The 25287-nt window shown below is 42.1% G+C and overlaps 1 protein-coding gene across 1 annotated transcript in view; it reads right to left on the bottom strand.

Annotated features, from left to right (window-relative positions):
- Positions 1-25287, bottom strand: part of FBN2 (fibrillin 2) — a 224848-nt gene that overhangs the window by 78486 nt on the left and 121075 nt on the right. The window contains exons 23-34 of the mRNA XM_083151552.1: positions 22094-22219; positions 18451-18678; positions 18051-18176; positions 17381-17509; positions 16822-16947; positions 14655-14780; positions 13041-13163; positions 10499-10624; positions 7353-7478; positions 4654-4776; positions 3783-3905; positions 1741-1866 (exon numbers count right to left, since the gene is read on the bottom strand). Of these exons, the coding sequence (XP_083007678.1) occupies positions 1741-1866; positions 3783-3905; positions 4654-4776; positions 7353-7478; positions 10499-10624; positions 13041-13163; positions 14655-14780; positions 16822-16947; positions 17381-17509; positions 18051-18176; positions 18451-18678; positions 22094-22219 (1608 nt within the window). The remainder of the gene's footprint in view (positions 1-1740; positions 1867-3782; positions 3906-4653; positions 4777-7352; positions 7479-10498; positions 10625-13040; positions 13164-14654; positions 14781-16821; positions 16948-17380; positions 17510-18050; positions 18177-18450; positions 18679-22093; positions 22220-25287) is intronic.

Below are 25287 nucleotides of genomic sequence, written 5' to 3'. Positions count from 1 at the left end.
TTTGTAAAAAATAGGTGTATTTGTATTTAGAAATACACTTATTTTTGACATTTACTATCCTGAAAATACGGCAATTCGTATTCGTACTGATAGCACATCAATTCGAATACGAATTGCCGTATTTTCAGGATAGAAAATGTCAAAAATAAGTGTATTTCTAAATACAAATACACCTATTTTTTACAAATTTCCTTTAGTAAATTTCCCCCTAAGTACCAAGTAAGAAACACCTTCACATTTTCTGGTACTTGTTTCCTAGCACGGCACCCGTCGTGGGTCATCGCATACCTTAAGTTAAGGTATGCGATGGACGCGACCAACGCAATTTTTGGGCTATTTTTAGCCTTTTCCCTGACAATGAAAAAATCGCGTCCGACGCGATTTAACATTGAATGCATTGTATTCAATGTTAAATTCCTATGTAAAATTGGGTCCATTGTATGCGATGGACACGATTTTACATAGGGAACAATGTTAAATGGCCCAATGGACCCGATTTTTGATTGTATACCCACCCTGATGAGTAATTTGTATGTAAAATGCCCCACCCCCATCGTTAACGCCACCCCACTATGAACGCCAACCTGAAGCGTGGCGAGCGGCGGCGGTACACGTCCTTCTCATACCTTCTCATACCCCCACTATCCACGTCGGCATGGAGTTGTTTTTATAATGTGGCGAGCGTAGCGAACCCTGCGAGGGGACGCATAATACCTGTGAAGTAATGCGCGTCCCCTCGCCACGCTTCGGGCTGGGTGGCTCGCTGCACTCGCCACACTATATAAAATCAACTCCACGCCGACGTGGATAGTGGGGGTATGAAAAGGTCGGAAGACGCGTACTGCTGCCCCTCGCGTGCTTGCTGTGCTCGCCACGCTTCGGGTTGGCGTTAATCGTGGGGTGGCGTTAACAATGGGGGGCATTTGACCCATCAGAGTGGGGATACAATGAAAATTGGGGTCGGGGGGCATTTAACATTGGGGCCAATGTAAAATCAGGTCTCAGGGACCATTTTACATTGGTTCCAATGTAAAAATCGCGTTGATCGCATCGCATGCGATTTGGTTGCATGTGATGCGATCGACGCGATTTTTTAGGACCCAATGGATACCATTTTTATCGCTGGCGCCGTGCTAGGAAACAAGTACTTATTTTCTATATCATTATCCTTATCAGGTCTTTTAACCATTTAAATTACTGGGGTTTTTTTACCAAAAGGCTCTAAAAAATTATTAATTACATTAAAAACTTTTTTTTTTAAACTGTATTTAAAAACTTAATTGAAAAAAAAAAGTAATAAGGTCCTCATGCATCCCATAACCTGCCAATTAAGTGGTTAATTCTATTGTTATAATTTTGATACCTAGACTAGTGCCCACATGTTAATAGATCTTTATACATATCTAATGCACACCTCTGAAAAAATGGACTCTTTACTATAGATGCCATATTGGTACACAAAATCTACTTGCTACCTGGCTGATATTCTGCAGTAAACTGCACAGGCAATCATGCAACGTCACAAAAGAGATGCATTTCCCCTACACTTCAGTAGTGCAAGCTGCCCAGCTACAAGTGACATACATAGACAATAATAGGTAACTATTCTGGAAGGATCCGCACTTGCAATTGTAAAACACCTGCTCCCAGGTGGTTATCCTTTCCAGCCCTCTACACGATTTCTGTCTTACCAAGCCAATCCACATGTAATGCACTGGAATGATCCAGCTACAGACTTACCCTCACAGGACTTTCCATCCAGAGCTGTAGTGAAGCCCATCTCACAGTCACATCGATATGAGCTGGGGACATTTAGACACTGGCCATTCTCACACAGGTTGATATTTTCTGCACACTCATCAATATCTGTATGTGACAAGAACATAATAGTGATCCTACATATATAACAGTGAGAGAATAGAGATCCTTTAACAATGTATAACATGTTCTCTGATTTCTTATTGCAGACACATATCTGTTCATTTGGTTAAATGTATTGTTTTACCTTGTTACAAAGACTAAGGGGTTTATTTACTAAGATGTGAGATCTATGGAATATGGGATGTTGCTATGGGCAACCATTTAGATTCTATCTATTATCTTCTAGGTACTAAATAAAAAGTAGATTTTAATTGGTTGCTATGGGCAATATCCTATCTTCAATAGAACTCCTATCTTATTAAATAAACCGGTAGGAGCAATGTGTGGCCTTTTAAGGGGGAGCCGGACGGGGTCCCGACAGTCGGGATCCTGACAGGCATTCACCCGACGTCGGGATCCTGTCTGTCAAACCACCGACAGCCAGGTTCCCGACGACCATCAGCTATTTTCCCTCGTGGGGGTCCACGACCCTCATAGAGGGAGAATAGAATAGGTGGCTCGCTTAGCAGGCCACCGTGCCTGCAGCGTGGCGAGTGCAGCGAGCCCGCAAGGGGCTTTGTTGCGCTCACCATGCTGTCTGGGTCCGGCCAGTCGGGATCCCGATGTCGGGATAATGACTGTCGGGATCCCGACTGTCGGATCCCTATACCACACCCTTTGTATTCCACATGGACTTTATCCAAAAGACAAAAACATAATTAGTACACATGCTTTATACTGTATATATATATATAGTATATGGCCTAGGCATATCTAAAAAATGCTCTACAAAATAGACTAAAACTATAGATGTCAATACTTTCATTATAGAAGAAACCAGTCAAATGTATCATGAAATAACAATCATAAATAGTTTTACTTTAAATTGCCAAATAAAAATTTTTTAATAGATTTTTTACACATTGGTTTATTTGAATTTATATAACAAATGTGAGTGACGCCGACATTTTTTTGTGGATAATTTGCACATCTCTCACAGAGATTTTGGCATTCAAAGGGTTAATGAGATCACTAGCACTTCTGGATACTGGAAACTGTTTCATAGTTACATAGTTACATACCGTGTTTCCCCGATTTTAAGACCTCCCCCAAAAATAAGACCTCCCCCAGATTTTGGACGCTGGTCCAAAATAAGCCCTCCCCCGAAAATAAGACCTATCCAAATTTCGAAATTTTCCGTTCAGGAAATCCCCCCTGATGTCCCTGTCCACCAGCCCTAACTCCCCTCACCTGCATGGTGTAGATACGGTCAGCAGTGGCTTCTACTGAAGCCGCTTCTGCCGTACTTGCGGTCCCAGTCATGCATTGCAAGCTGCGCATGACATCGTTGCGCAGATCACGCAGCTGCAGAACGGCTGTGGCGCAGTGCTGGAAAGTTCTGTGCTGTGTGTCCTGTTACCCTGATTTATCGCGATTCAGTAAGTTTATTAAGGAGCACTGGGGGCAAGTTAATTAAGGAGCACTGGGGGCATGTTAATTAAGGAGCACTGGGGGCATGTCTATTAAAGTAAGCCCTCCCCCAAAAATACAACCTATGGTCTTTTTTGTTGGTAAAAAAAATAATAAGACAGTGTCTTATTATCGGGGAAACACGGTAGTAGGTGAGGCTGAATAAAGACTTGCGTCCATCTAGTTCAACCTATGTTTATAGTAGCTAATCCCTTGATGTATTGTATGTTCTGATATTTTAAAGACAGATTTTTACTTATTCATACCCGTGGATGTTTTTAACCAATAAATGTTTATCCAACCTTATTTTAAACGTATTTATAGTGTTGTTGTTTTGATAAAAGTTTCTACATTTCTATGACACTTTAGTAAACATTTGGTCCTGTACACTCTTGTCCCCAGGAGACAAAATACCTTCTTTAAACATGAATAAATTCTTGCCTTAGTTTTACCTGAGCATATAAATCCATCGCCACTATAACCTTCAATACAGGCACACCGGTACGATCCAGGAGTGTTTAAGCAATTGGCTGAAATGCTACATCTGTGAGTTCCATTGGCGCATTCATCAAGGTCTACATTTAAAAACAGAAACAGTTGTTAGAGGTTGTATAACATACAGCTACAACATTTAACAATGGATAATATAACAATGGATACTGTGCCTCCAGACTGTCAAGACACCCTTTTGTTTTGTTTTAATGTACTCATAGATCTGGCCTATAGAATAGTTGATCCACTCTTTATTGGTAAATGTCCATTAAATTGGACTTCCTCTGTTTGAACTGCTGCAATTGAGACTGGTGAGTGATGTTTGGTACTGTATTACATTTGGAGCACTGCTCTTAAAAAACAGTACTCCTATACAGCACCCCAGCAGATGACTCATCTAGGGTGAGAGTGCTGGGCTGTGGGTTCTTATATTTAAATAACTATTCTAAAGATAAACACAATTTTTCACGCCTACACTTGGGTTTGCCTATATTTATTGTGATATTTCTAGCAATAGTAAAAGTACATTAAAGTCCCATCTTTTCCTTAGTTAAAGAACAATTTACCACAATAAGAAGTTCTATGATTTATTTATTATGCATTTTATATCATATAATTTATAAGGGACACCTTAAGGTTTAGAGAACCCATGGTTTCGATTATTTTAGAAGGTCATCGTATCATTTTGCTAAATAAAATGGTAACTACTTTAGACTGAAGTTATTAGAGATAAAAGATGGACCTACAGGTACAATGCAAAGTTATGTCATTTGGTCCTTTAACTGTGCCCCATAAATGTATAGTAGGAGACAATTACAGAGTTGTGCTTACCATTACATATAAGGCCATTTCCAATCCAGCCTTCCATACAGGAACATCTAAAACTGCCAGGTACATTGAGACATGTAGCGTGCAGATCACAGTTGTGTGCTCCAATTTCACACTCGTCCACATCTGAAAGCATTATACAAATATTAAGCACATGACATGTAACAAAAAATTTCCCCTGGAAAGTTGTGGTCTAAATCAGCTACATCAGATCAGCAATAACACAACGTAGACACTGCAAGGGATGCTATGCTACGCATCAATAGAGATAGCTGTGGTGAGGGTATATCAGTTGAGGTTTAATAACGGCACCAGAATGTCATCTGGTAGGATGGGCAACGCTGTAGTCAATGTTGCCACTTGACACAAAGTAACCTGAGTAAAAACTCAAGCTAATACAAAACAGATTCAGTGGACCCGATTCTGAGTCGGATTCATCGGCTTCTTATGCCACAGTTGTGTTTGCATCTTTATGCTGATGCCAGGCATTCATAGACTAAAACTCCTTTCACACCGCACCTCGGACCCAAATTATTGCTGGATTGGTGACATATGGATCTGGGTCAAGGTGCTGTGTGAAAGCACCACAGCTTATAAACCAGGTTGACCAACCCGGCAATTTGACCCAAGTTATAAGAAAGGTTAAACCCGGGTCACCCTCTGTTTAACGGGCAACCCAGCTTTAATGTGAAAGTGCTAAACCCGGGCTTGTGATCTAAGGTCCAACCTGAATTTGCGATGTGTAAGGGGTATAATAAATACCAGTGAGTGTCTGCCATGGACCATTGGTCACAGCATCAACACTTGTTTCTCTGTACAAGTATAGCCTCCTATGTCAGTGGTTCAGTATGCAACCGCAATCGGTACCATGACTTGCAACACTCCCATAAGGCGTGACACCTCTGTTGGTCTGTCCGTCCACCGGCTGAAACATTTCTGATACTATACATCCAAATCTGTCCTGCGACTCAATGTACATTAAACCAGGACCATGTGCAGTGTGACTCAGACGTATGCACACATGACGACTCAGGATCAGTCATAATGGCTCTCATGTATCACTCTATAACAGTCATGTTTCTTACTCAGCCATTAGCTTTTTCTGAAAATCGTGAGTAATATTTCTCCTAGGCTGTGCATGTGTGATATAATAGTATTAGATACTGAAGATCCATCCTGGTTATTGCAGGGAACACTGGATTCCTAATGTTAACCTTAATGGGGCTATTCAATCCCGGATTCCGACAGTCATAATCTTGGGCATTTCCGACAACTTCTGGCAGTACGTCGACAGTCGTCTTCAATGTCGAGTGTCAGAAACTCCGCAAATTGTCGGAAACGGCCGCAGATTGATTTAAAACGGCCATGAATTCGACAGTCCATGTCAGCTTCCGTCAAAACAGATCCAACTTTTTAAAAAAGTCGGATCTGACAGCCTTCATTGAATAGGTGATTGCCAATATTTGCCCTGTCGGGAAATATCAGAATATTGGCACAGATTAATTACCCCCATTGTGTCAAATCTGCATTAGATAAGGAATATTCATATTATCATTAGATGTTCACTGTTCCAATTGCAGAGTACACATCACACTGGGAAGAACAATGAGGAACGCTGTGGTTCAGTAACAGCTGCCAGGCTTTTTTTTTACTTATCCTGTTACAAATTAGTAAATGTATTTATTCTTATGTTTGACATTGAACATCCTATGGTCATTAATGGATTTTTTTTATTCTTTCTAGATGGGTTTCCATGTACAGGATTTAGGCAATAAAACCCTGGAGAAAAAAAAATTCCATACATAAGCCATACATAAGAGGCGAGTCAGCTGGAGACTCATTTTTCATTTCATGCTTTTTTCCAAGTGTGCTGTTTAGATGGATTTAATTTAATTAATAGGCTGCCTGTTGTGTAACCTTGGTAGATTTTCTCAGACAAGATGTACAATAAATTCCAGATCTAGTGATAATATAAGCATTTTAAGGGTAATTTAGTTATATTATACTATACATTCATCTGTAATATATTAGCTTTAACAAAAGTACAATAGTTTTTGCCTACCCTCAATGCGTACAATTACTGTATTGCAAATGTCAGAATTAGGATCTATCCGTAACCGATACTATAAGAGATGTGTCAGATTTAAATCCTTAAAATATGTCTAGTTTGACAATGCCCATTTAACTGTAATATGTGAGCAATCTTACAAATAACAGAAGGTTGCAAAATAATACTTAAAATCCATTACTACATGTTCAATATAGACAAAGAAAACAGAAACAATATGCTTTAGTTTAAAAAAATGTTTTAAACCTCTTGTACAGAACTTTTCCATCTTTATTGTGAAATATACGCTAGGCTGGAGATGTAGGCAGTTGGTTTACTGATAGCCATGCAATCAAGCAAGAAGGTAAGGGCACCAATCCACATGCACATGCAAGTCACTGACGTAACAGGCAAATACTGTAGGTATTACATGCTTCCTCGTCTTTTCACATTTAGATCCATGCAATCATGTTAATGAGAAAAAAAAAAAAAGCAGAACACCGAAGTCAAGTTAGAATTTGTTTTTATTAAAACTGATGACAAACAGATTGCAGCAAATATATAACATATTTAACTAAATTGGAAGTGCAATGCTCGTATCTTGATTTATTGAAAAAGACATAAATCTTATAAATTCACCAAAATAGGGGTATACCTGTACATCCAGTTGTTCCCTTTTTCACTGAATACCCAACCTGACAGTGACACACAAATGATCCTTTGGTGTTCTCACATTCACCAAACATGCAGATGTTTGTATTAATGTCACATTCATTCACATCTGTAAAGAGAAAAAATGATAATTAAAACTTACAAATATAGAGTTAAATATATCACAGTCCCAAAAAATATTCTCATAGAACAATGTGAGTAAAATATCATTATTATCCTAAGATAATTAGCAGATTCTGCAATACTGGACAGCCTCAGCCACCTGTTGTGCTTGGTTTAGTTTTAACTGTGTGAATAAGAATTTATTGGGGCAATTTTAAAATATAACAGTCTGTGAGGTGCAGGCATTGACACGATTGCAGCAAATTTGGTCAGTATTTTGAAGCACCAATCATTTGAAATTTGCTGGAATCGCATGAAAGAGTAGCCATATAATATAGAATTTAGCTTAATAATATAGAACAGCTTACATTGTAGAATTTTTACCAAACTCTATCACAAGCAAGGTCCATTCTCTTCTATTGTCAACTCTCTACATTTATATTACTGGCGAGTTACAAAAAAAAAAAAATATATATATATATATATATATATGTACATACACACAGTCCTAAAGAGCACAGCACCCTCCTTTATAAAGTCCAGTTACCACGATGCACAAACATCTCGTATAGTCCTCCAGAGTCGGCCCTCACTATTTTTTATAATTCAAAATGTAAAGACAAGCAAAACAAAAAAAGCAAGCTAAATATAGATAAAAAGAAAGAATTCATATAGTGTATATTTCAATACCGGCCAATATCTGTCCATGACATCTTTTAGCACAAAAAGGAGTAATTTGGTCCTTCCAGCAGCCTCTAGTGGTCACTGGCAGTACTTCCTCACATAGAGGTGAGGAGTAGCTAGCCTTAGGGCATAGGGGACATGGAAACCGATGGACACTGATGGCATGACAAACTATATATGTACATTGTTTGCAATTGACATCAAAATCAATGTTTCGTAAGCCTTTTCTGAATCTCACAACTTGAATCATCCATTTTTTATTTAAATTTTTATCACATTTTTGGCCTTATATAGTGAATTATTATCATCAATAATTTGGGTCAAATGAAATATGTAATTTTTTTTTTGCTTACATTAAAACAGCTCTTATAAACCCAACTCAACATAGACTGACATACTGTATGGGTGCACTGTAGTCTTCATAGTTTCTAAGGCATGCTTCAATGTAAGTGAATTGTGTCAAAATATTGTTTATTAATGCTTCAATATGTGGTTGAACAACAGGGTGTTATCACAGGTAAAGTCCACTTGTGAACAACTCTACGCTACAGATACTCCCTCGCCAAGTAGCAGATAAGAGGGGTGAATTCTTCACTTGGTCTCCCCTAACCCCCATTAAACTGGGAGCATCCAAAAACAGTTTAGGTTCTATTTCCACTTGCTTTAATTAAAGGAGTTGGGTATTGGTCAGGTGCTATGGTGTAAAATCCATTTCCTACAAGCTAGAGAGCAGTGTTGTCCAAATGTAGACTTTTCCTCCATAAGGGGCATTTAAAGATTCCTTTTTATTCTCATGAGACAATGTTCCCCGTATATCAGGAAACATGTGTTTTGCTGCGCTGTAGAATAGGACACGCAGTGGAAAACAGGCCTGCCTTGCCAACTGACTTGTAATGCCAACATTTTCTCTGAGGTTTTCTTTGTGTGTAACCTTACAATTCTCTCTGCATCTCTGCGTCTATTTCTAATTAAACCATCTACACACAAATCAATTGTCCATAGATTCAGTAATTGTGTAATGTTTTTTTCTTCTAAACTGCAACTGATGAGAAAGTTCCAGGCAAAAGCTGTAGCTGTTTTTTTGGAAGGGGTTAAGTGCACATAGTGTTTCCCATAAACCCATGACATCATCAGCATCTGGATTACTGTAACTCGTTGAGTATGGGATAAATACTGGGCTGTGGAAGTGACAAGACTTATTTTTCCAATGACAGGGTTCAAAAGAAAACAATGTTTGAGTTGCCAGGGGAATTTTGTACCTGTACACTTTTCCAGCACATCATACATTAGCACACCAAATAATGTATACCATCCCCTGCTTACTACAAATCTTGTGCAATGAAGAACTACCTAAGGATTAAAGTAGACGTCAGCAAGTCCAATAGAGGGGCAGAAAGTCAGGCTTTGTGTAATTATGGGGAAATTACACCGATGATGGGTGTAATAGGCTAGCTGTATATTACTAATAGTTTTGAATCATTATATTCTTTCCCAATTGTATTTTAATCTTTATTCCGGAAATATGTGCAAGTAATAAAATTTAAGATTGAGGGCCTATGGTAAGTATGGGGGTGGTCTCAAGGCCTGTTTTTCATTATGAATTACTATATCACTTGTCATTTTACAAATAGAAAAACTGCTGCTGTAAATGTAACCAAAATCGATATTCTTATGTACAACCTCTACTTTAGTCTGACCTGTGACTGTATGCAGAAGAATTAGAGGAGAGCCCTAGAACAGCCAGAGAGGTTTAGTATGTTAATAAACTAAAAAAAAACCTTTATTTTTGAATTTTGGTAGAAGGAACAAATCAATCAAGTTTCCTCATTTTAATTAAGAATTGGTTATTAGGAAGCAAGGAGAGCATAGCAGGTGATATATTGATAAGACAACACCAATGCAGATCCATTTAGTTATGTGACCTTTGAACTAATTTGTTAAAGCACTTAGAGAGTGCACCTTCTGTACCAGAAACAATGCCACAATGTTTGAGAGTATTTTAAGTTGCATTACAGCAAATCTTATGGCTGTGTACAAGAAAGAGCATGTTTCAGTTTCATACTATTAGTAGGCAATTGAATTGTTCCAAATCTACCCCTAAAGTGTTTTGGGCTCAAGTGAACAGGAAAAGTTGATTAACATGGCTAATCCTGTGCATTCGGGTGCGAGAATGCAGCTGTCTTGGCTTGCGTGGATCTGGTCATGCAAAGTCTTGAACACTTTAGATGGAAGCTTATTCTCTAACAATTGAATTGCTCCTTAATGTGTAATACTTGAAGATGGAGAAGAGATGCAATTTTGGTAGTTTTTTTCAGAAGGTCAGCATTGAAAGACGTCATTTACCTATGCATGTTTTCATGTCCACACTCGCCATGAATCCATCATAGCAGAGGCAGCGGTACTCTCCTGGGATGTTGGTACATTGTCCTCCATCACAAATATCTGGGCTGTCTTCACACTCATCGATATCTAAAATATTGACAAGGAATCAACAACTGCAGCAAATTATTTAACATGAATTTCTAATGCGTGACCTCAAGGGATCAAAATACGAAGATCCAATGTACAATCAGAGAAATCTACACGTGATAAATGGAACACACACACAACATGCTCCACATCATTGCACTTCATATAACACAACAATGTGTATACAGATGGCGCCGCCGTCTTCCTTGCAGGGGCTGGCGATTCTATCGACAGCCCCCGCCAGCAGCCGGCTCTCGCCCCGTGGCTACACCTCCCACACCGCCTCCCCCAGTGCCTCTCGCCGCCCTGCTGTCCCCCCTCTCCCGGCCCATCTCCGTAAAGTGGAGACGAGCAGGGACCCGCAGCGGTGCCGTCTGGAAACTGGGACGCGCATGCGTGTGAGATGCACACGCATCCAAGTCAGATGGAGCGCCTCTGCACCGGTGATCACCAGCGGAGACATGCTGGAGATCCCCGGCCAAGTATCAGAGGTGCTCCATTTGTACATAAATGCATTACACACATCAGCATTTATATATACACACTGCATCAAATACACCCTTATATGTGTACTGATTCAGTCGGTGAGGGGGTTAAACGGTGGGGATCGCCGAAAACACCCGTGCCTGACCGCTAACCCTATTCAACGTGCCAGGGAAATCCTCTCTTTCAAAGGACAGTGAGGATTCCTCTAAACAGCAAGGCTCGCGGCTAATGCAGGGAGCCAGCTGCATTTAGCCGCAAGCCTTACTGTTTTAGTGGCCGCATATGCCGCTTCCCCCTACCTCTAAAAACCTAGTGAGAGGGGAAATGGTGTGTGCAGGGGGTTAGTTGAATACTGACCCTGCGAGCTGTGACAGTGAGCAGGCAGCGCTGCTTGCTGTCACAGCTCGCAGAAAGCATTGAATACACCCCATAGTATGCAGGTCACTGAAAAATGTTTAACAGCGTTGAGTCTCCCAGTGCATTCTCTAAATGAATCAGTTACACGTTAATAATTGCTTTCTGGTATTCCCAGTACAAGACCTACAATAATATTAATACTAAATATTTCTAGTGTTGCAACCTTTCCCCCCAGAAATATAACCTAGAAATAATTGTGGTGGATTTGGCTTACTCCTTGTTATCAGGAAATGAGCAGGATGAGATCACTTCACATAAATCTCCCTTAGCCTGCCTTGTGCAGTGGAAATACTATTGCCATAAAGTACAGTAGCTGCCTAATCATTATAATAGCCCTTCAAAGCAGGGCCGTCTTAACGGCATTGTTGGCCCTAGACAAAGCAATGCAATGGGGCCAATACTGAAGTTAAAAAAAAATCATAACTTCCAAGGTGTCTCTCTACCTGCTCTCAGCCATCCAACATTTAGCAGCTTACAGCCATTGGCTGCAGGCTGGGAGAAATCAGCTCTGATTTTGTGTAATTCACAACCAAAGCAGCCAGGCAGCAATCTCTACTAGCCTCATGAGAAACTCCGGAGTCACCAGAAAACCCATGCTCAAAGGCACCTAGAATTGTGGGACACTAGGGAAGCTGCCTCTTAAGCCTATGCATTAAAAGTAGTATGATCCCCAGCAGGGCTGCCATCAGGAATTTTGGGGCCTGGGACTCATTTCCAGTCCGGCATAGGGTGACCAACTCATCCCTTTAATCCGGGACACATATTAATTACACAGGTTCTGTGGCAGTTTAAAACCAGGTGAAATGGAGTCTTGAGGTGTGGCAGTTTAAAACCATGTGAAAGCCAGCCACAGAACCTGTGTAATTAATATGTGTCCCGGATTAAAGGGATGAGTTGGTCACCCTAGTCCGGCACCTCCTCACTTGACTTACTGTAGCCCGGCTCCTGCTCCCCCACCTCCTCATTCCGCTTAGCTGCAGCCCAGAGGTCCCAGAGCACAGGCTTCTTCAACTCAGGATGCCAGCGGCCAATTAAAATGCAGCATCGGGGGGTGCTGTTGGTACAGCTGTCCTGGACCCCGGCTTCTGGAAGGGCCTGGGCAGCTCATTCGAAATGCATCATCGGCTGTTGAGCTAATCAGAGGTCGCGTACCGGCAGCCGTTTTGATTGGCTGCCGCTACGCAAGCTCTGATTGGCTCAAAAGCCGATGCAGCATTTTGAATGAGCTGCCCAGGTCCTTCCAGAGGCTGGGGCCCGGGACAGCTGTACCCACAGCAACCCCCTATTGGTGGCCCTGATCCCCAGTCTAATGTGTCAAAATTTGTATAAGTCACACATTTTCTGACATTTGGGCATAGGTGGAACGCCTAGCAATTACAATTACACTAACATTTCATGTAGCACAACACAAGTATTTAATGTCTTTTATATGTGAAACACATATTTGCACATGCAAAAATTCAACGCTATCTCTGTACAGATGATTGTCGGACATCATAGAGTCATCTGTTACCTCCACAGGTCCTGGAGTCTGGCAGTAAAGCATAGCCATCTAGGCAGCTGCATGTATAGCTGCCTTCTGAGTTTTCGCAGAGGGTGTCACATCCACCATTCGTTATCTGACACTCATCAATATCTGAAAGAGGACAAACATCATGTGTAATAGTACTACAGTTACATCTCTAATAGCGTTATATATAACTTCAGCTCGAAAGCAACTATATATTTTTTTAAAAGTGCTGCCTATAAGTTATATAAGTGCTGTATATGATTATGTGTACTTACTATATAATAGTTACATAGAAAACGTGATTTAAGAGCCCAAGATATCTGTACATGCTACAGTACAGTAAGTTGCCTACGGGGGTTATTCAGAGTTGATCTGTGTTGTGCGAATACGCAATCTCATCTATATCGAACAATTTATTGAATGCGCAGGCATGGGTGCAGATTGTAGCGTGTATGCTCAAGGCCAAATAGCGCCAAAAAGCAGCTTCTAAACTAATCGCAATATACTTGCAATTTGTTTGACAGAAAGCCACCATTTGGGAGTGGTAGCCACCCATTTTCTGGGAGTGTCATGGAAATGCAGGCGTGCCCAGGCATTTTCAGCAAGGGTCTGTGATGTCAGCTCCGGTCCCGATTCTATCGCACAGTTGTGGTAGGGTCAGGGTTGCGGACATTTGCACAGACTTGGAGAATAATTTGATGGTTAGAGTGATGGTGATTTGCAGATGGAATTTGATCTCAGGGATCCATTCGCAAGTCAGCTGTCGCTTTAACTGCGCAAATCTGCAACTATCTGATCACAGTCCACTGCAATTTCCCACAGCAGCGATCAGGGCTGAATTAGGCCCTATGTTTATAGATTAGTACATACAAGCACACGATGATAGTGGTTACCTCCAATCTAATTAATGTGTGCAATCATTGCGGCTTGGAAGGTAGAAATCCAAAGCACATGTTTTACGAAATAAAAAAGTCAACACAAGACCCGATTACCGTAATATAGGTTTGCAAAGAGCCCATTTTGCAGGAATTCATGCCCAGATTCAAATGGAGCTGATTCCTGGCAACCTGCTTCTTCCAGTGGAAAGGAGATGTGGTAGCAAAGAGGGGTCCAAGTCGATTGCAATACTGTCTCCTTAATGAGAGACCAGCGGCTGTGCACATGGGTGACCTTAGGTCACCCATGTGCAGTCGGACAGCTCTGAAGGAGTAAGCAACACTGCTAGTCTTACTGATTGTGGGGAAACTGCTTTCAAAGTACAGTAGCTATCCTTGCACCAGAGCAATAATGAACTGCTCCGGTACATAGCTATATCTACTGCAACATTCAGCGAGTAAGCAACGAGTGGGGGACAAACAGCCATACAGCTGAAGAGACCCCATAATGCTAAACATTCTATATGGTGCAAGAAAGTATTGCTGCTAATGTTATTTATCTTTATTAAGGATATATAATGTTTAAGTTGCTATTGTCTACTTTATCAGCACATAATTATGTTATCTTACTGCATTCTGTACATTTTCCAAGCATATAATAATATCCCATTCACATGCCTTAAATGATTTTTATGCAATGTTTCCATAGTGAAGCTACTCTATTCTATTCATCACTACTTACCTATGCAGCCGAGTCTGTCTGGGGTAGACGTATACCCTGGGTTACAGGAGCATTGGTATGTGCCAATCATGTTCACACACTTTCCATTCCTACAGAGATTGTCACTGAGGGAGCACTCGTTGACATCTGTTTGGGATACAGAACAATATTTTTAAAACATAGAAAAGCTGCATAGTTATACAGTATTTAGCAGCTTTTATATAGTCAAATGGGCTATATTGTTACCATCTCTTATTATTTACCAAAGTATATTCATTTTCAGAAGCTCCACAGAGGGTACCTAGTGCCACACAGAAAAAAAGAACATACTGTACTGTATGTAAAAGGTTCCAAAGAAATGGATACACTGAGTTCTGGATTAGAATGTACTTTCTCTGTGCAACATGTGTGTTAACCTTTCTTAGTAAGGGCTTCGGAATAAAACTACTGATATGGATTTATCATAAGAAACAATAAGTTAGATGAATGATTATGGAAGAGGTTGGTTTAAATCAGGGATAGGAAACCCTCGGCCCTCCAGCTGTTGTGGAACTACACATCCCAGCATGCCCTGCCACAGTTGTAGCATGGCCACATAGCAAAACTGTAACAAGGCATGCTGGGATGTGTAGTTCTACAACAGCTGGAGGGCAGAAGGTTCCCCATCCCTGGTTTAACTGATGAACTTAAGTTAACTGACGTGAGAAGGAATTGAGCAGGATACTGTTAACACGGCTCTGCGACAGGACAGACAGCAGCCAGTGCCGTAAATGTGGTCCTGCCTGCAAAGAATGTGAAAAATCAAGGCCAGATGGAAGGGTTTTGGCACCTTAACTCATGTCTGCTGTTCACACTCAAACAGTATAACTCCCCATTGGGCATAGCTTCAACCCCTGCAATGTAACACGAAAATGGGGACAGATGACAAGGGGGCCGGCAGCTGATGCTGAATCTCTGAGCTTTTTAGTCCCAAGTCTAACCCTTTGAGTGCCAAGTGAATTTGTCACAATAGGTGTGAATATTGGCAAGCAAACATTTGTATTCATCATAATGACCAGAGATGTTGGCACTTAAAGGGTTATAGTGTAGAATGCTTTTGTTTTATGTTGTGTATAAGTATAAGTTTACTTACAAACTGATGCTGTTATCTGTGATATACCACAGATTACAGTGATTTGTAATGTACCACTTTAGTTGCACTGTCATTTCTTTCTGATGATGCAAGATAGTGATGATTTTTTTGATTGATATTAATTTTGATATTGTATCCGACTCTGCAGGCTCTCCCTGCCTCCTGTTATCCAGTAATGACAGATACAGAACACACGATGAACCAGAAAGTAATCAGCAGCACACATGTACTATTAGCAGAACTTCAAACGTTGTATATACAGATGGAGCCAGCCTCCCTCTTGCTGGCGAATCGCCAGATTGTCTCCGCTGGTGATCCGCCAGCGGCAAGGCTCTCCATCTGACTGAGACGCATCTCGTGCGCGCACGTCCCCTTTCGCAGATCAGATGGTGGCTGGCGGGGGATGGCGGCTGGCGATTCTTCCGCCATCCCCTGCAAAGCTCGGACCAGCTCCATCTGTATTTTACACACTTACTATAGAACCAGAAATGGTCAGGTCGGTGCAGGACAATGATCCGAAATGCTACAAGACACAACTGGCCTTTGATCAAAGGTATTTTTTTTGTTGGCACAAACCACAGAATTACATGGCATAAGGAATCCCTTTATTCCATTTGTGTCGCCCCCGTCTGTCTGCCCCTTCCCTTTAGTATGTAAGCTCTCGCGAGCAGGGCCCGCTCTCCTCATGTGCATTTATTTATTTATTTACAGTATCTTATATAGCGCAGCATATTCTGTTGTGCTTTACAATTGGAAACAACAGTGATAAAACAAACTGGGTAGAAACAAACCAACACAGAGGTAGGAGGGCCCTGCTCGCAAGCTTACAATGCTTTTCTTAGAATATTTCTCTGCCAACCTGATAATTGCATCACTGTCCTGTTCCCTGTCTTTATTTACAATTGCATTGTACTGTAATTTGTTATTTTCTTGCTTTTTGCTCATCTATGTATTGTCAGGCGCTGCGGAACCCTTGTGGAGCCATATAAACAAACAACAATAATAATAATAATAAAATAGTAATAAGGAATAGATGAAGTCATTCTATAGACGCACCTACACAGACATCTCCTGATGGGGTGAGCTCATGCCCAGGGGGACAGTTGCACAGAAAGCTGCCCTCGGTGTTCACACATTCTCCACCCCTGCAAAGCAAAGGGTTCCGCTCACATTCATCTATGTCTGTGGAGAAACAGAACACAAACACAAAACTGAAATTGGTATTACAGTATCTCTCAATTACTCTGGCATTAAGCCAGACTGGCAACATAAAACATTCCTAAACATATAAACATATGGTTTCTGTTTGTGTTGTAACCTTTTCTCTAATACAATGCACACACACAAAAACTGAATGTTGTTGGTTTTGTTTTATGAAAATGGGTATTGTAAAAGATGGGATTGTAAAGCCAATACTGAGTCTATCTATCTATCTATCTATCTATCTATCTATCTATCTATCTATCTATCTATCTATCTATCTATCTATCTATCTATCGTATAAACAAATAAGTGCAAATAAAATACCTTTTGTGTGTACATAGAACATTAAGCACCATGGAGGATAACCCTGGGGAGACCACAAAGCAACAGACAGAATTACAGAGATACTCACCCATACAGTTCTTCATCATCATGAAGCCACTTTCAAAGCCTTCGAAGCACTCGCATTCAAAGCTGCCGGGAGTATTGACACAAGTTCCACTTCCGCACAGATCCGGAGAGATGCGGCACTCATCAATGTCTGTACATACAAATAACCTTAACGTATATATTTAATGCAATCATTTTCATTTCTGCAGCACATGAACTATACATTGCATGATGAAGTGACAACACAGAACAAAAGCATAATGAAATAAAAACTACATTTGTCCTAAACTTTACTGGAACGCTTCATTAAATATTATAGGATTTTCTTCTAATCTCCATCAGCAATGATTCTCTTGGGTTATGGTGTCCCAGTCCCATATAAAGGCAATTTATAGTATGACAGTTGTCTTTAAGTAGTTAGCAGGCTTTCACATGATGGAAATACTGAGGTCATTGCTAAATATATAATTTATATATATATATATATATATATATATATATATATATATATAATTTTATATACATTAAAATGACAATATTTTTAATATTTATTAAAACTGATGGTTAATTGAGTGTAGTTTTAAAAAGATTATATATATATATATATATATATATATATATATATAGATATATAGATATAGATATATATATAAAATCTCAAATAACAAAGGACTAAATATGTTTTATGTTACCTGTGCAATTTCTTTCTTCCATGTCCAAAGCAAATCCATTGTTACATTTACACTTGAAGCTTCCAATTGTATTTCTGCATTTTCCGTTAGTACATATCCCATGGAAAGCTTTACATTCATTTATATCTAGGGACAAAGTTATATTATTGTATGAGATTCTAAAGTAATCCAGTAAAGTGGTAATATAGGCTTTCATGGACAATATTCTTTATTTTGTACTTACCTTCCTTAATCTGCATTTATTGATATAAGGTTTGATAATGGAATGTATTACAAAACCTAAAGTTTAAGTAATCAATTATATTTTGTTTATACATTTGTATTATGTAATGAAACTACTAGCTAAGTAAAAGTAACCAAGTCTCTGACAAGTCCATAGTCATTTATTATAGAACATTACCTTTGTAGAAAGGTCTCCCCGATAAAACATCTACTCTGTTGGTAAAGCCTGGACCTCTGGGACACAACAGATTATATTCGTTAGAACCAGGCTGTGGACACTCCTCACACTCTGCGCCCCAGGCTGCTCCTACAGCACAGCAACAAGCATCCAGACGGAACCTGCCAGGAATAGGCTGGACACATTCATCTTCATCCCATTTTAGGAAACATTGCTCCATCCGTAAATCTGCAATTGAGTAGACCCGCTGTCAAATATTTAATTTGTCACAAAATTTGTTTATTGAAGCTCTTCATAAAGAATGTAAAATGAATTGGTCAGCACTAAAATTCTAACCAAAATGTAGTGAAAAAGTAGTGGGCCAGCACATACAAATAGATGAGCAGTGGCGTAACAATGGCACTGCAGGCCAAGCGGTGGATTGGGGGAGCCGGCGCTGTGGGGGTGCATGGTCTCTGCAGATTTCAATGGGTCTGTATGGAAGCTGCTGAATATGTCCCTCCAAATATGTCAGCAGCCTTGGAGGACAATGATGCTAGAGTTCCTTCTGGACAGAGGGATAGATCCTAGAGGTCTTACTGGGTAGCGTATATTGCTAGATGGTTCCATATATTTATCCACTGGTATAGGGATCACACTCTCCTCTAGATCACATCAAATGCCAGGGTGCCAAACTCAGATGCTCCAGTGTATTCCGTTCATCCAATATATTTATAATAAATAAGAGGTGGTATGAGATGGTAGTGGGGGCCTTGAAAAAGGTCTGAAGGCAGAACGAAGCGTTGGCCCACGGCCCACTGTCATAGGTGTGCGCACATTGAGTCTTATGGGTGCACAGGCACCCCCTAATGCTGTGCCCACCCTTATGAACACCTCCCTACCAGCAATACCTTTTACCAAAGACCTTTGCTTTTTAGAACTGTATTCCATTGAAAGAAGCACCTATCAATCAATTATGTGTGTTTTGCATTGTTACTTGTACCAGACCATTGTCTTATCACTACATATCATCCATATATGTTTTTTACCTTATTTGCATGTAATATTATACTGAGAGCCGTTTTATATTGTAGCGAGTACCAATAGATGATGGTAGACACGCCTGATTGGCGGTGTTAGACAGACCCAATGGGCGGTGTTATACATGCCCAAGATGTGGTGCTAGGCACACCCCTTAATAAAATGTGCTGCGCACACGTCTATGCCCACTGTCATGCACCTAGCACTTTGTTGAACTGGTACTGTATGTTGGATTAAAACTTTAAGTGACAAGCAAGTCCGGTGAGTCTTATTTATTATGAATATACTGTATATATACTGTATATTGCCCCTGGAATATATATATATATATCTCTTATATATTTAGCCAGATCCGTCACTCAAAAGCAGTGTAGGTAATGATGGGCGGGGTTCCACGGGTGATTGACAGGCCCATCCACCGTTATCCACACTGCAGAAACTGCATTACAAGTTCTACACATCCTATGTCCTACACAAAGCTCCTGCCCCTTACTCTCCCACCACTCCCCATGTCTGGCTAAATACCACCCAAACCCCGCCCCATGGCTGAACACCACCCCCTCCACCCGAGCACACTGACAGTGTGACCCAGGATGCCTTTGCTGCAGTGGCTCATCTGTATTCTCTCCTCCTGCCAGCTCCTTCCTCCCTGGCCAGACATCCACAGTGAGTACTTCTGTACTCAGCGTACAGCCCCTGCTGAAGGTGTCATGGCACCCCCCCTCCCGCGATTTTCGGGAGGGGGGGTCGCGGGTGGGGGGAAGGGGATGCAGTTAAGATCCCGGCGGTCGGGATCCCGGCGTTCAGAATCCCGACGCCGGAATCCCGACCGCCGAAATGCCAACACTTTCTCCCTCCTGGGGTGTCCACGACACCCCTGGAGGGAGAATAAAATAGCGTGCCGAGCGTAGCGAGGCACCGGGCCCGCTGCGTGGCGAGCGCAGCGAGCCCGCAAGGGGGGGCGATCCACGTCCCCCCCTTGTCGGCATTTCGGCTGTCGGGATTCCGGCGTCGGGATTCTGAACGCCGGGATCCCGACCGGCGGGATTCAATACTGAATCCGGGGGGAAGGGTGCCTGCGATTTTCGGGAGGGGAGGTCGCGGGTGGGGTGCCCGCGATTTTCGGGAGGAGTGGCCGCGAATTTCGGGAGGGGTTGTCGCGGGTGGGGGGAGGGGTGCCCGCGGATTTCAGGAGGGGGGGCGCGGGTGGGGGGAGGGGTGCCCACCAATTTCGGGAGGGGGGGGTCACGGGTGGGGTGAGGGGTGCCCACGATTTTAGGGAGGGGGGGTCGCGGATGGGGGGAGGGGTGCCCGCCAATTTCGGGAGGTGGGGCTACGGGTGGGGGGAGGGGTGCCCGCAAATTGGGGGGGTGTGTGTCACGGGTGGGGGGAGGGGTGCCCGCAAATTTCGGAAGGGGGGTGGGGGGAGGGGTGCCCGTGAATTGTGGGGGGGGGTGTCCCGGGTGGGGAGAGGGGTGCCTGCGAATTTCGGGAGGGGGGGTCACGGGTAGGGGAAGGGGTGGCCGCGAATTGGGGGGGTGTGGGGGAGGGGTGCCCCCAAATTTCGGGAGGGGGGGACACGGGTGGGGAGAGGGGTGCCCGTGACTTGGGGTGTGTGTGTCACTGGTGGGGGGAGGGGTGCCCGCGAATTTCGGGAGGGGGTGTCGCGGGTGGGGGGAGGGGTGCCTACAAAAGGGATTCTCTCTCTCTGCGATCTCTCTCTCTCTGCGATCCCTCTCTCTCTCTGCGATCCCTCTCTCTCTCTGCGATCCCTCTGTCTGCAATACCACTCTATCTCTCTCTGCGACCCCCCTCTCTCTCTCTCTCTGCGACCCCTCTCTCTCTCTGCGATCCCTCTCTCTGCGACCCCTCTCTCTCTCTCTGCGACCCCTCTCTCTCTCTGCGATCCCTCTCTCTGCGATCCCTTTCTATCTCTCTCTACGATCTCAATCTCAATTACACTAGATCTCACACTCACATATATTTCTACTTCTAATGGGGCGTAGCCCCCCACGACGGTGTGAAGAGCGCCCGGAGGGCGTGATGAATCACCTAGTATATATATATATATATATATTGCCCCGGGCAACAAACATGTAACCTCCTGGCATTGGGCATGTATCTTCCTGGCAACTAACATGTTACCCACTTGTAACAAGCAAAAACCCACTGGCAATGAATAAGAAACCCCGCTACGAGCATGTAACCCCTGGCAATGAGCATATAACCCCTGGCAACGTGCATGAAACCCCTGTCAATGAGCATGTAACTCCTGTCAATGAATATGAAACCACTGGCAATGAATATTTAGATTAAAAAATGAAATAAATGTGGGTGCCAGATATTTTTTGGGTGGGGGTGGGGGTAGGTAGTGTGTGCAAAATTTCTAGTTATGTTACTTTAGAGTTTATGGGAATTCAAATAACAATATATCTACATATCTTCAAGCATTTCTATATTAGCCATCACTACTCCATACGTATAGTATTAGCCATCACTGCTATATATATATACATATATATATATATATATATATATATATATATATATATATATACACAGTATATATATATATATATATATATATATATATATAAAATTCACCAAATGATAAAGTATTTACCTAGGCAAACTCTGCCTGTTCCATCCAGTGTGAAGCCACCAGGACACTCGCAGAGAAAAGATCCCTGAGTATTGACGCACAGCCCGTTGGGACACACACCAGGAAACACTTTACACTCATTGACATCTGAAATACAAAAACAAGACCAGTTACGCCTCATAAACTTAATTACCATAGTTTACAAATAAAATTCTATGAAGCATTGATCCCTAAGCAGTACTTCAGAATGTGTCCTATTAACACACAAGCAGGCTGAATGCAAAAGTAAAGTATCGGAAGACAGAGCATGTCAGATGTATATTTTAATTAAAGATGAAAGATTTACCTTTGTTTTATTGATCCTGTTTTGTTAATCAAATTATTTATCACAAGTTACTGAAAATCTAAATTATGATGTTAGCATGTCACAATATGCAGATGAAAAAAATGGTTACAGGGGAAGACTTACATCAAGGGCCATCAAGATTTTTTGAGTTTGATAGTATTTGGCTACTAGAAATTATGAGTGACTTAAGAGAGGTATTGGAAACAATTCACAAAACATTTGTACAAAAATTTCTGTTAACTAGAAAACAAAATCTAAATCTTAGCCTTCATATAAAAAAATGGGTACTCTTTACCTAGCACGGCGCCACCGATCAAAATCGTGGTCATCGCGGGTAAAAATCGCGGTGATCGCGGTAATCGCGGGCATCGCGGGTAAAATTGGATGGTCGCGATGCCCGCGATTACCGCGATCACCGCGATTTTCCCATAGGGAACAATGTTAAAAAAGGCTGATTGACCGCGATTTCACTGTTAAATGGCTCAATTGACCCAATTTGGCCATATTAACCCTGAATTAGGCCCAATTAACCCTTAAATGTCCCCAAAAATTTTTAACGCCACCCCACGATCCACGCCAACCCGAAGCGTGGCGAGCGCAGCGAGCCCGCGAGGGGCGGCGGTACGCGTCCTCCGACCTTTTCATGCCCTACTATCCACGTCGGCGTGGTGTGAGAATATAATAGTGTGGCGAGCGCAGCGAGCCACCGAGCCCGAAGCGTGGCGAGCGCAGCGAGCCCCGCGAGGGGACGCGGATACCTTCACAGGTAGACGCGTCCCCTCGCGGGCTTCACAGGTGTCCGGGTCGCCACGGACACCTGTGAAGCCCGCGAGGGGACGCGTCTACCTGTGAAGGTATCCGCGTCCCCTCGCGGGGCTCGCTGCGCTCGCCACGCTTCGGGCTCGGTGGCTCGCTGCGCTCGCCACACTATTATATTCTCACACCACGCCGACGTGGATAGTAGGGCATGAAAAGGTCGGAGGACGCGTACCGCCGCCCCTCGCGGGCTCGCTGCGCTCGCCACGCTTCGGGTTGGCGTGGATCGTGGGGTGGCGTTAAAAATTTTGGGGGACATTTAAGGGTTAATGGGCTCTGTGGCCCATTTAACATTGATTCCTATGGCCAAATCGGGTTGATTGAGCCATTTAACACTAAAATCGGGTCCATCGCGACTTTTAACATTGTTCCCTATGGGAAATCGTGAGCATCGCGTCGCGGGCATCGCGGGTACGTTTATGGCCGCCCGCGACGCGACCGACACGATTTTTAAGTTTTACATTGATTTCAATGGCAAATCGCGGGCATCGCGTCGGTCGCGTCGCGGCCATACATTAATGTACTCGCGATGCCCGCGACGGGCGCCGCACTAAGTAAAGAGTACCAAAAAATGTATGGAATTAAAATCAGTAAAATATTATCTATACTTTTAGTTGTATTTCCAGTGGAACACAAAGACATCAGAAACTAGAAGCATAATTTTTACTAATAGAACAAGGAAATAAAATGCCACTGTGTACTAATAGAATATATTGTACCACAGTTTTCTAATAGCACAAGAAACTCAACACATACTGTAAAATGACCGGAGTAATATTATGACAAGAAACCAACAACAAGCAGGGTTTGTTACTTATAGAACAAGGAAATCATAAACTATATACAGGTTGAGTTTCCCTTATCCAAATGCTCGGGACCAGAAGAATTTTGGATAATGGATTATTCCGTATTTCAGAATATTTTTATATTTCAATGATGTATCTTGAGGTATCTTGCATTTATGTTGTACAAACACATCAAACACATGAAATACACACAAATATATTTTATTTGTGCATAAAACTATGTTTCAAAACATGAATCAAAGTTTGCGTACTATCTCACACACTGAATTTAAATGAATCATTGTCTTGCACATATTTAGTGCCAGTTACATATCATGTCCTCAGTAGTGTTGTTACAGATGTCCTCAGTAGTGCCAGTTACATATTATGTCCTCAGTAGTGCTGTTACAGATGTCCCCAGTAGTGCCAGTTACATATTATGTCCTCAGTAGTGCTGTTACAGATGTCCCCAGTAGTGCTTTTAGCAAAAAAAAAAAAAAAAATCACTTTCTGGAATGTATGGTTTTCGAAATAATTTGGATATTGGATATTTGGATAAGGGATACTCAACCTGTAGTACTAAACCACAAGACAATTAGCAACTAATAATAACATGTTATTTACTAATATCACAAGCAAATAAGACACTACTGTGTACTAATACCACAAGGAAATATGGAACTACTGTGTTACAATAGCGCAAAAATATAAGCAAAGAAACCTGCCCTGTGTAATATTATGTCAAACAAATAAGAAATAGGAAGTGTCATGTCTAGTAATATCACAAGAAAATCATCAACAAATGTATACTAATATGACAAGAAAATCAGCAAATAGGAATGTGCTACTGTATGTACAATCTTGATTCCGACGGTCGTTTCTCCGACAATGGAATCCTGACTGTCAGGAGCCCGACAGGGGGGTGAGCACATTCAAGCCCCTGGCATGCTCACTGCACTCACCACGCTGTGGGCTCTGTATTCTATTCTCCCTCTATGGGGGTCATGGACCCCAAGAGGGAAAATAGCCTGTGTAAGACAGGATTCTGACTGTCGGGTCCTGACAGTTGGGATTCCGATGTTGGAGAAACGACCGCCGGGATCTCGACTATGAGTCATCCGGCACATGCCATTCCTTTAGGCCAGCCTGATTGCTTTAATAACTAGGCCATGAGAAACTGCATCCAATCGGTGAAGCCTTTTGGATGAGGCTTGCTGCAGAGCAACCTGTAAAATACAGGCCATAATAACTAGGCCATGAGAAACTGC

The sequence above is a fragment of the Crinia signifera genome, chromosome 1 (genome assembly GCF_055691185.1).
Source record: "Crinia signifera chromosome 1, ASM5569118v1, whole genome shotgun sequence".
Taxonomy (NCBI): domain Eukaryota; kingdom Metazoa; phylum Chordata; class Amphibia; order Anura; family Myobatrachidae; genus Crinia; species Crinia signifera.
Note: the sequence above shows the minus strand (reverse complement) of the source record. Positions and strands in the feature narration are given on the sequence as shown.